Source organism: Borostomias antarcticus, assembly GCF_949987555.1.
Source record: "Borostomias antarcticus genome assembly, chromosome: 16".
NCBI classification, from domain to species: Eukaryota; Metazoa; Chordata; class Actinopteri; order Stomiiformes; family Stomiidae; genus Borostomias; species Borostomias antarcticus.
In genome coordinates this window covers 22,967,927-22,980,426 of record NC_140249.1, presented here as the reverse complement: position 1 = coordinate 22,980,426, position 12,500 = coordinate 22,967,927, and the positions used below count along the sequence as shown (strand labels likewise).

Sequence of the window (12,500 nt, the reverse complement as noted above, 5' to 3'; positions counted from 1 at the left end):
ATAGAGGAGCAGATAGAGGAGCTGATGGAGGAGCAGATGGAGGAGCTGATAGAGGAGCAGATAGAGGAGCAGATAGAGGAGCTGATAGAGGAGCTGATAGAGGAGCTGGTGGAGGAGCAGATAGAGGAGCAGATAGAGAAGCTGATAGAGGAGCAGATAGAGGAGCAGATAGAGGAGCAGATAGAGGAGCAGATGGAGGAGCAGATAGAGGAGCAGGTGGAGGAGCAGATGAAGGAGCAGCTGGTGGACATGTTGACTCCCTCCATGTGTTTAGTGTTGTTATGTGGAACCCTCAGCGGAACTCCGGGGAACATGTTCCATCACAAGAAGCCCCGCCCCTTCCCACCGTCACTGGGACCGACAACGTTGTGCTCGGTCTACACTGTACGTGGGTCACTCAGAACTTCCTGAGGGTCAGTGTGGAGATAACGCGCGTGTGTGTGTGTGTGTGTGTGTGTGTGTGTGTGTGTGTGTGTGTGTGTGTAAAAAGTGTGTGTGTTTGACTGCTGTATATTTGACATAGTATGGACCAGCTACACTAGTGGGTGGTTGGTTAGGTTGTTAATGTCCGCAATGAGGTTTTGTTGATCTTGTGGACGATTATGTGTGTTTGTCTGGAGTCTGGAGCGATTTCTGATTTCCTGTAGTCGTCTGGTGTTGGTCTAGGATGATTGTTCATTTGTTTGGGGGTCAGTCTGCTCTGCTCATTCTGAATGGACACATTGTCCTGTGTGTGTGTGTGTGTGTGTGTGTATGTGCGTGTACGTGAGTGTGTCTATGTGTGTCTATGAGTGAGTGTGTGTGAGTGTGTGTGTGTGTGTGTTAACTAGCCAGCTCATTTACAGGAAGTGTAGTGGAACATTAGGGGGGATTAAGAGGAAGAGGGGAGAGGGGGCGGAGTCTAGCTGGAGCTTATCGGCCTATCAGACGTGACGTGACACACTCTGACTCACCGGGACAACCCCTTCCCTCCCGTCCTGCCCTTTGACCCCTATACCGCTAGGCCTGACACACACATACTGTACACACACACACACACAACCAAACTCAACCCACAACCCACCCTCTAGTCTAAATCACTATTAGCTACTCTGTTGTCTAATAACCTTAAACGGCCAGTTAGATAAACCTGACAGGAAGGAAATGAATGACAGGCTGTTTTATTTGTAGTGTAGGAAGCCCAGAGCTAAACGCTACAGAGGGCGGGGCTCTCTCTTTATGTGGGGGCTGCTGTATGGAAAATAATTGGATGGAATCCAGTTCAGTTCTGTTTTGTTCAGAATTAAATTCAACAGCACTCCAGCACGCCGGCGTAGCTGTTGTACACCCGGCCAAATCATTACCCAGACTGCCCCTGGGGCCATTAAATGATCTGATCTTAATAAAGATAGATAGCTTTAAATAACCTTGATTTGAGAGCCTCATTGAAGGCCTATCCAAGTGTGTGTGTGTGCGTGTTTGTGTGTGTGTGTGTGCGTGTGTGCGTGTGTGTGTGTGCGTGTGTGTGTGTGTGTGTGTGTGTGTGCGTGTGTGTGTGTGTGTGCGTGTGCGTGTGTGTGTGTGTGTGTGTGTGAAAGCAGTCTTGTTGACTTAGTTACTCCTCAGACACCTCTCTCTCTCTCTCTCTCTCTCTTTCGTTGCCATGTTGTTTGTTTTCATGTCTCTAATCTCATTCCTGATCTGTGGTGCTTTTTCCAAGCAGGATTAGCGACTGCGGGTCAATGTGATCTTATAGCCCCGGCGCACTCTCGCCCCTCTTCATATGACCGTGATGCGTGGCCACGCCCCCATCCCCCTCACCCCACTTAGGTCACCCAATCTGGAGGGTTTTTCCTGGACGCGTTCGACCCTTCCTTGACCAAAGCTTGTTTCAAAGGGGGTGGGAGGATGTTATGAGAGTGATTTTCAAATCAAAATTGACGTGATAAATATGGGAAAAATAACACAAAAGACAAGAAGTGGTGCTCAGACAGCACAAACATCCGCCCACGGATTCATTGTGTGTGCATGCGCACGTGTGTGTGACCAGGACATGTTCGGTATCCAAACTCTGTGTCACTGTGACCTTCCCGTGCCGAGATATGACCTTTTCAATTCCCCCTGTTCACAATGAATGAGGAGGATTGTTTCTCTCCCCAAGTCCAAAAAATGAATGGAGGTGAATGGGCCGTGTTTGGGCTGCTGGTGGACCTCCCCGTGATTCACATCCACTCCAGAATGGATTGTTAGTTGACCCATGAGTTGACCCATGCTACACACCTCCACCGAGTTTCATGGTGTGGTGGTTTTAGCGTAAACCTGGTCTAAAAAATGAATGGAGGTGAATGGGTGTGTTTGGGCAGTTCGTGGGCCGGCCGTGTCTGGATGGTTTAATGGGTTCTAAGTTGGCCCGTGCTACACCTAGAGATGCACTAACTGGGCTTTTCTTGGCCGATTCAGATTTACAATTGTTTAAAAGTCTGACCTGCTGATTCCGATTTTGTCCGATTTTGTCCGCAAGTTCTTCCTAAGAACTATAATTGACAGCATACACAAACATTTAACTTAATCTAAAATTCATTTGTATGTTCATAATAAAACATTGACTATTAAATAACTTACATTTTCTCCAAAACTGCGATGCAAGTGATGAGAGCTGCCTCTCCTTGACCCTCTCACTGTTGACTGCCGATTGCAACACACACGGGATACGTCCCCTCAATATTTACAACATGAGTTTGTCCCCCTAATAAAAATATGATAGAAGCAGGGGACTTTTATTTTGAAAAAATGCAAAAGACACAATAATGAAAGTGAAAGTGAAAGATAGGAGTCAGGTTATCATTGCCTACTTAAAACTATGTTAAACAACGTATGTAGTTTTAGAAGGTAAACAAACGTGTCATTCTCTTCATTCAGTCTCCTTGTGCGCACTTTTGTGTGTGTGTGTGTGTGTGTAACAGCCTCCGCTGATAATTAGCGAAAATTCTTCTTAGACATCTTACTGAGGTGAATGGCCAGCCGTGTTTGGGCGGCTCCTGGACCCTCCCCGTGATTCGCATCCACTCCAAAATTGAATGGCTTCCACGTTGGACCATGCTACAGCCTTCCACCAAGTTTCATGAAAATCGGTCTGGTAGTTTTTGCGTAATCCTACTAAAACACGAACGAGCCAACACACACCACCGAAAACATTATCTCTAGTCCTGGGCTGTCGCTGGGAGGAGGTAAAATACATTTGGCTTTAAAAGAGGAGCAGTAAGCCCTCTCAGACTTTGTCGATTATAATGTCCCCTAACCTGAATATGGCGTCTTGTGTTTTTACCCAGGATCCCCCCTGTCCTGTCCTGCCCCCTCCGACCAGACATTCCTCGCTACGACTGCAGCAACACAACCCCCCCCCAGCCCACCCCGGCCTCCTTGTCCCCCACCCCCACCCCCCCCCAAGACCAGCCAACCCCCTCCTCTCCCCCCTCCCCCCCACCCACCACCACCCGGCCCCCCACCACGTCGGCGGAGTGGGTGCCAGCCCCCTCGCCAGGGGGCGCCAGCGAGGAGCTGAGCGAACCGCTGGACAAGCCCCTGGAGAGCGATGCGGAGGGGGTGTGGAGTCCGGACATCGAGCAGAGCTTCCAAGAGGCCCTGGCTATCTACCCACCCTGCGGCCGGAGGAAGATCATCCTCTCGGACGAGGGCAAGATGTACGGTACGCCCCCCCCACCCCCCCCCCCCCAAACCCCCTGCTCTCTCCTCCCTCTCGAACTGTACCCCTGTCTTGTTAATGGTGCCGGATGTGAAGGATATGGTATACGGTCTGCTCTGGCCATTGGATAAGGAGGTAGTGCATGTTACATTCTCCATCCTCCAATCAGAGGCAGGTATACTGTCTCTGATCCCGCCTCCCAGAGGCACAGAGGAGCAAAAATGACAAATATACAGTAGAATACGTCCAGATGAAAGTTGTCAACCCCGTCCAAAGATGGACAGTCTTTCTCTCTTTTGCAAGTGTACACACGTACACACATCAGTACACACACACACACATATGCACACACACTCACACACACACACACACACACGCACACAACCCCTCACTACACTACATCCCTTTCATTCACCCCTCTCCCCACCCCTCCTACACACACACACACACACACACACACACACACACACACACACACACACGCACACACACACACACACGTCTTCTTCTACATTCATGTTTCACACCACCAGCCCAGCCTCTTCCTGCACACACACACACACACACACGCACGCACACACACTCTCTGTCTCTGGCATGTGAGGCCTCCATGCTCCTGGGGGCCTGATTGATCCATCACGCCCCTCCCCTCCCCTCGGCCAGCTCAGTAGGAGAGTCGGTGTGATTTTGCACTCAAAAAATACAGAAAGTAAAGTTAAATAAAGTCCCACAACGTTCGGACAAACTGAGATTGGTGTCTTAGGCTACACTGTCGTGTTTTTTTTGGAATGTCTCATTTCATAATGAAATATGACATATTTGTAGTGAATCCTGCCATTCAATGACATTTTAATTGATCCTAACTACATCAGTGGCAGAATTAGATACATTATTTCAGGTCACGATCTTGGGGTCAAATGTTCCACGGTGTGCCGACGGATTCCCGTTATCTAGGATGTCTTCCGTGACGCGTTCCGAGTTCCTCCGAGGACGGTACGGTGACATTAACCCTCCACCTCGCTGACAGACGCCCGATAACAGCTGTTCGGCCGCTCGCTCCCGCTCCCCCCGGTCGCCGCTCTGACAGCGGATCCTCCTCCGGCGGAGAGGTGGGCCGCGTCCGCCAAACGGACCTCATCACCAGACGAGGTCTGTCACTGTCATCGCCTCTGTCGCTTCGCCGCGGCTAGCTCGCTAGCGTCGCGCACCGGCTAGCGTTGCGCTAACGGACCCCCGTCCGCCCCCCCCCCCTCGGCGAGGTCATCGACGGTCCCTCCTGATCAACGCTTAAACCCTTATAAAGCCTGCGGTAATGGCCAGCGAGGGGTGGAGAGGCAGGTGTCGCATTCTCTATCAGGGGAGGGTGGCGGGGCGGGCTGAGGTGCCCCTTCCTCCCAGCGGGGGGTCATTGGGGGGTGATGCGCGCCAGGGAGCGGGCCGGCCCTCCAGGAATGGTATGCGCTGGGAGCCGAGGGTTCAAGGCAGCGCGGCTGTAACCCTAAACCAGAATAGACGTTTACCCTTTGAGCGCCTGGAGGGGAGGGGCCAAATAAACACCAAGGTAGCGGCGGTTTCTTGCCGGTGGCTCCGTGGCACTCGCTCTGCACCTGTCCCCCTGTTGTGTGTGTGTGTGTGTGTGTGTGTGTGTGTGTGTGTGTGTGTGTGTGTGTGTGCGTGTGTGTGTCTGTGTGTGTGTGTTTGTGTCTTTATGCCTCCCTTCTCCCCTGTTCCCCTGCTATTTCTGTGATTTATCAGACCCTCTTATGCCCCCCCCCCCCCCCATCTCTCTTTCTCTCCCCCTCTCACTCTGGCTCGCCCACTCACACACAAAAAACTCTCTGCTCCAGAACCAGCCCCTCCTATCCTGTCCGTCTGTCAGTCTGTCTGTCCCTCAGTCTGTCCCCTCAGTCTGTCTGTCCCTCAGTCTGTCCCTCAGTCTGTCTGTCCCTCAGTCTGTCCCCTCAGTCTGTCCCCTCAGTCTGTCCCTCAGTCTGTCTGTCCCTCAGTCTGTCTGTCCCTCTGTCTGTCTGTCCCTCTGTCTGTCTGTCTGTCCCTCAGTCTGTCTGTCCCCTCAGTCTGTCCGTCGCTCAGTCTGTCTGTCCATCAGTCTGTCTGTCCCTCGTGGCCAGCCCACGTTTACGACACGAGAAAAGAAACAAGACTGCAGATGCAGACCCCCCCCCTCCTACATCACCCCAACACAGCTGCCCCCCCCCTAGCCCCCCCCACCCCCCAAGACCCCTTCATCAGCCCTGTCAGGGTCACTGGGTCTCATTGCGCATATTGCCGAACTCAACTCGTTCAAACCTCCGATCGATGCTAATTTGTTTCCGAGGCGTTTGGTGTCACTATCGCTAAAGCTCGGGTTCCGAAATCTACATAATATCTACAGATCTGGTCCACAGACTCAAGGAGGACTGACCAGACGAATCAAACCGCTTGGAAATGCCTCTTACCCCAAAACAAAGCGCCACTATCGATACGAGGAACCGCTAACGGAACAGCGCTCATGAGCTATCTCCCTCAAATCCGTCGTAAATTCTTTAAATCGAATGGAATGTTCCTGGCCCTCATATTCGGCCCGCATCCACCACATTTCTCCCACAATGCTTTGGGCCTCGCATGCCCATTACTCATCGGCGTTATTAGCCGCCCTGTCACGGGTATTGTGGCGGTTTTGTGCGGCGGAGGGTTAATTCGACACGCGTTGCCAATCAAAACATTTCCTGACTTGCACAGGGTCTGGGTTCCGCTCTGCCCCGGAGCGTGGTAAAGGAGCGGAGCGTGACCCTGTCTGACGAACCAAGCGGTCTTAAAGAGAACATGGAGGAGAGGGAGAATGAGAGAGCGTTGCAATGACACGCATGGGGTTGCGTACTATGGCGTAACTACGGACACAGGATGGATGGGAGGCCAGAAGGGACAAATGGGACGGGGGAATCTGATCATGTAATATCTATTCAAAGTCAAAGTCAAAGTCATTTTTATTTGTCCACATACATCATACAGGTACAAGTAGTGAAATGTTCTTCCGTTAGTCTTAGATTGTGTACATACTATAGACATATAGAGATGTAAAAAAAGGACATATAAGAGCATATACATATGTTCATTAATATATATATATATATATATATATATATATATATATATATATATATAATACATATATATATATATTGAGAGAGAGAGAGAGAGAGAGAGAGAGAGAGAGAGAGAAAGACAGACAGAAAGAATATATTGCATATTCACAAGTACAGAATTCAAGTTTAAATTTAAAGTGCACTTGTATTGTGTGTTGAGATTTGACCTACAGCTCGTTCTCTCTATACCTTTCTATTGTTATTGACGTTAGTCTGAATGCTGTTCTCCTAGCCCATGTTGTTATTGACGTTAGTCTGAATGCTGTTATCCTAGCCCATGTTGTTATTGACGTTAGTCTGAATGCTGTTCTCTTAGCCCATGTTGTTATTGACGTTAGTGTGAATGCTGTTCTCCTAGCCCATGTTGTTATTGACGTTAGTCTGAATGCTGTTCTCGTAGCCCATGTTGTTATTGACGTCAGTCTGAATGCTGTTCTCCTAGCCCATGTTGTTATTGACGTTAGTGTGAATGCTGTTCTCTTAGCCCATGTTGTTATTGACGTTAGTGTGAATGCTGTTCTCCTAGCCCATGTTGTTATTGACGTTAGTCTGAATGCTGTTCTCCTAGCCCATGTTGTTATTGACGCTAGTCTGAATGCTGTTCTCCTAGCCCATGTTGTTATTGACATTAGTGTGAATGGTGTTCTCATAGTCCATGTTGTTATTGACGTTAGTGTGAATGCTGTTCTCCTAGCCCATGTTGTTATTGACGTTAGTCTGAATGCTGTTCTCCTAGCCCATGTTGTGCCTCAAGCAGATCTGAACACACCCTCATATTCTGCTTGGTCACACCTCCTTTACTGGCGGTCTGCAGCAGTCGAGAGCGAATGTGTGTCCCCGGTCGACTGTGTAACCCCCGGCGCTCGGTATAAACACGCTGCTGAAAGAAGGCGGAGCTCCGTCGTGAGCGAGGCGGCGCGGCGTCCGACCGCCCGGCCCTCGTTAATAGAGGGATGCAAACGCAGATGGAAAGAAACGGGTGGTCCTCACCCAGGTCCCAACTTTCCCGGCCGGGTGAGAGATTCGCGGGTGACGCTGAACGCTTGACCTTTGATAAAGCGCTCTCGGGCCAGGGGGCAGGGACTAGCACATCGTCTCTGTCCCTGTCCTCCTCCTTCTGTCCCTGTGTCCACCTCTCTCCGCTTTCCTCTGCGCAAACATGAGGACGAGAACCATGAGGGAACGCGGAACCTGAAGCTACGGTACGGTACTGGGTGGTTTCCGGCGCGTGTCTCTCTCTCCCAGCGTCTGTTAATAAGTGTTAATGTGGGAAGCTCACAGCAGGACAATAGCTGTGTGCAGTTGTAAAACAAAAAGAGATTTCAGGCGCTGGCAGGGTGTTGTGAGCGTGACCGCCGCTCCGCTGTGAGCTTCGGGCCTGGGAGCCCGCGAGCGTGTCGGGGAAGCCGGCGACCGCAGCCAGACAGGGTACTTAACGCCTTGCGCCATGTGTGCTCGACCACTGGACGTGGATATCCGAGCCCCCCCCCCCCGTCCCCAGGGGACGGCGCTGGGGACAGTCACATGGGCTGGACCCTGAACCCGACCCCACCGTAACCCTACCGGCTAACCGCTGACCTTCACTCTCTCGCTGTGATGGGAGGGCTCGAGGAAGCCCCCCCCCTAACCCCCCCTAGCCTTCCTGCTAAGGTGGCGACGGAATCCAGACGCTGCTGTGTCTGTCTGTCTGCGCAGCTGAAGTATCCGTATCCGTGACCACGTCATCTCCCATCTCATCTGATGTGAAATTCCTCAGGCTAATTCCTGGAAGTGATGTCATGGAGCCCATTATTACTTACATTTTTCCAGATGTGTTGGTGATTAGACTGTACCACACCTGAGGTGAGATAGAAGTGTTCAAACGAGCCGGAATTATGCCGACGCTAGCTAGCTTTAGTCTCTGGGGTGTTTAACATTTTTAACTTTCTGTAATTGAGACAACTTCCATCGTGATGGATGACTTTTTCTGAGTGGACATGGATCGCATTACTGTCCCAGAGATGGACTGACGGGAGCAGAGGACATGGACAGAATATGTCACTTCCTGTCAGGAAAAAATTGTATCACACACACACACACACGCACACACACACACACACACACACACACACACACACACACACACACACACACACACACACGGAGCAGAGTAGACATACAAACTGGTCTCCCCCAGCCTGGTCCATCTCTCTCTCTAGCGGAGGGGAACTCACACCCCCCCAACACATTCCTGATGCCTACATGTGACCCTTGTTCTCTCCCACGGGCCGAGAGGCAGGGGGGCAGCGAGGTAGGGGGGGCAGGGAGGCAGGGAAGGCAGGGAGGCAGGGGGGCATTGAAGCAGGGGGGGCATTGAAGCAGGGGGGGCAGGGGGGGCAGGGGAGGCAGGGGGGCATCGAAGCAGGGGGGGCAGGGGAGGCAGGGAGGCAGGGGAGGCAGGGGGACAGCGAGGCAGGGGGGGCAGGGGAGGCAGGGGAGGCAGGGGGGGCAGGGGAGGCAGGGGGGGCAGGGGGGCAGGGGAGGCAGGGGAGGCAGGGGGGGCAGGGGAGGCAGGGGGGCATCGAAGCAGGGGGGGCAGGGGAGGCAGAGGAGGCAGGGGGGCAGGGGGGGCAGGGGAGGCAGAGGAGGCAGGGGGGCAGGGGGGGCAGGGGAGGCAGGGGGGGCAGGGGGGCAGGGGGGGCAGGGGAGGCAGGGGGGGCAGGGGAGGCAGGGGGGCAGGAAGGCAGGGGAGGCAGGGGGGCAGGGGAGGCAGGGGGGGCAGGGGAGGCAGGGGGGCAGGAAGGCAGGGGAGGCAGGGGGGGCAGGGGAGGCAGGGGGGCAGCGAGGTAGAGGGGGCAGGGGGGCAGCGAGGCAGGGGGGGCAGCGAGGCAGGGGGGGGCAGGGAGGCAGGGGGGGCAGGGGAGGCAGGGGGGCAGGAAGGCACATGTGGCAGCGCTCCGGAAGACGCATGGCTGGCAGATGTGTGTACTGAGACGGGCCGGGTGTGCTTACTGTCTGACATAGACCGAGTGTGTGTCACACACACACACACACACACACACACACACACACAAGACACAGGCATGCAGACACACAGACAAGACACACACAAGACATACAGACATATACACACACACACACAAGACACACACAAGACACATGCAGACACACACACACAAGACACACACAAGACACAGAAATGCAGACAAGGACACACACACACGAGACACACACGACACACACAGACATGCAAGCAGACACACACACACATATACACACTCACACACAAGACACATACACACAAGACACACACAAGACACTCAGACATGCAGACACACACACACACACACACACACACACACACACACACACACACACATGTGGGTCCCAGAGAAGGACGGTCCAGTGTGGAGGAATGTGAGGAATTCACTGGGGAGAGGAGCATGGCATGCTGGGAAAGACAGATTTATGACGGGGTGCGGGTGGGGTGGGGTGGGGTGGGTGCTGCACCTTCGTGTGACAACGTCCAAACTCACCACTACCCCTGGGGATCTCCACCGTGACGAGGGGGGTGTGAGGGTGTGAGGGTAGGGCCCTCTTGACCAGTCGTGATGGGGGGGGTGTGAGGGTGTGAGGTCAGGGCCCTCTTGACCAGCGGCTTGCCCAGTAGGGATGAGACGGTATACTGTAAAACCGTGAACCGCGCTATAAAATGTCCACGGTATTAGAACCCTGTGGTTACGGTATTACGTTTACGGTATTACACAATAACACGCTGCTGAAACTTCACATTTCAAGTTGCTTGCAACAGTTAATTTTGTAATTTAATATAAGATTGCTATTAATAAACTGACACACTAATGTTCAATAAAGCTGTTTTCCTTCGAAGTAAAATACTTGTTTTTTTTATGTCAGTTGGGGAGGTGAAATGCCGTATACCGTGAAATACCATAAACCGTACCGTGTAACTAGATACCGTACCGTACCGTACTGGAAAAATCCATACCGTCTCATCCCTAGTTCCCAGTACCCGCCAGCTCACAGGAGTCCGTCAACGTGGTCACTTTGTGATCTTAATAACTTCCCAGATTATCTGACCTCCTGACCCCATCCTACTGTACGGTCATAACCTTCAAGTAGAACCCGAGACAGGATTTCTCAGTAGAACCAGTAGAATATTATGGCCCTGCTCTGAGCTGAGCTGGTCAAGTAGAACGTGAGACAGTAGAACCAGTAGAATATTACATCCCTGGACTGAGCTGGTCAAGTAGAACGTGAGACAGTAGAACCAGTAGAATATTATGGCCCTGGACTGAGATGAACTGGTCAAGTAGAACGTGAGACAGTAGAACCAGTAGAATATTACATCCCTGGACTGAGCTGGTCAAGTAGAACGTGAGACAGTGCAACCAGTAGAATATTAGGTCCCTGGACTGAGATGAACTGGTCAAGTAGAACGTGAGACAGTAGAACCAGTAGGATATTATGGCCCTGCTCTGAGCTGGTCAAGTAGAACCCGAGACAGTAGAACCAGTAGAATATTAGGTCCCTGGACTGAGCTGAGCTGGTCAGCGTCTCCTCTCCCGCACCTCCTCCTGGACCGCGCCCAGTGGACACAATGACCTCATCAGTGTGTGACTCCTTCTCGGTGACACATGTGGTGAGCCCGGGGGTATTTTTGACCGTCTGCCCCCGCTTCCACCCCCATACTAGGAGCGGCAGGACATCTGATCTGACCGCACGAAGAGACAGACTTTTAACAGGTCATTAATGAGTCCGTCAAATGATCACGAGTCAATGGGGTCGGCGTGGTAACGGGCCTCGTCTCTGGACTTTGTAGAACGGACGGCGCCGAACGACCGGTCACATGACCATGATTCCGATGGAACGTTTAAAAAGTGGCTCGGTATGTCGGAAGTTACCGTTGCCGAACGTGAGACAGCTGTCTTTGTTGCTCACCCTTTTCATTGAGACTTGCCTCATTTGCATGTATTTCAGTCATTTCCTTAAAGGTACCCAACGGAACGTCAATCAAAACAATCTGTTCTTTGTTTTATTTTTGAAATTCCTTGATTATATGGTTCCTTGTAGTCTAATAAACATGTTGAATCACTTGAATGTCTTTCCTACCTTGTAATTTCTTCGCAAAATGATATTTAGCTAATGTTTTGAAAACAACAAAGATGTGTGAAACGTCACTATTATGTGCTTGCGTATTGACGCAATGACGTAGTACGAGATTTTCGGGGACCACCTTCTCAAATTTGCTCTAGAGCGCATACTAGTGGTCAAAACCTACATTGGGTACCTTTAACACACCAGCTACTTGTAACTGGACAGTAGAAATACATATTGTAGAACGAAAGAGGAGCACAATAGAGTGGTCAAGCGAAGTGTTTTCACAGTACCGTTGCGTTGTATTGTTACCCAGATAGCAAGCGGATCTGGGCCATATACAGGCCAGATCTGGCCCTTGTGGCTTAGTTCCAGCCCATATATGGCCCAGAATCATTACACATCCACTTGCTATCTGGGTAGTTTGCTAGTTGGTGCACAGAGGCTTACACAGAGGCTACTTGTATTTGGGTTTCTAGAACATTCTGGTTGGTAACTGGAGGACCCTATGTTTGGAACTTGAGGGATACCGTTGACTTAACGTTCAAAAGAGGTCGGGAGCTGTGAGAACCTCTGTACCT

The 12,500-nt window shown here is 51.7% G+C and overlaps 1 protein-coding gene across 1 annotated transcript in view; it reads left to right on the top strand.

The window, feature by feature from the left end:
- The window catches only part of tead4 (TEA domain transcription factor 4), a gene marked incomplete at both ends in the record, with an annotated part of 27,235 nt that overhangs the window by 921 nt on the left and 13,814 nt on the right, over positions 1-12,500 (top strand). The window contains 2 exons of the mRNA XM_084451406.1: positions 297-388; positions 3,309-3,685. Coding sequence (XP_084307532.1) covers positions 297-388; positions 3,309-3,685 — 469 coding nt within the window. The remainder of the gene's footprint in view (positions 1-296; positions 389-3,308; positions 3,686-12,500) is intronic.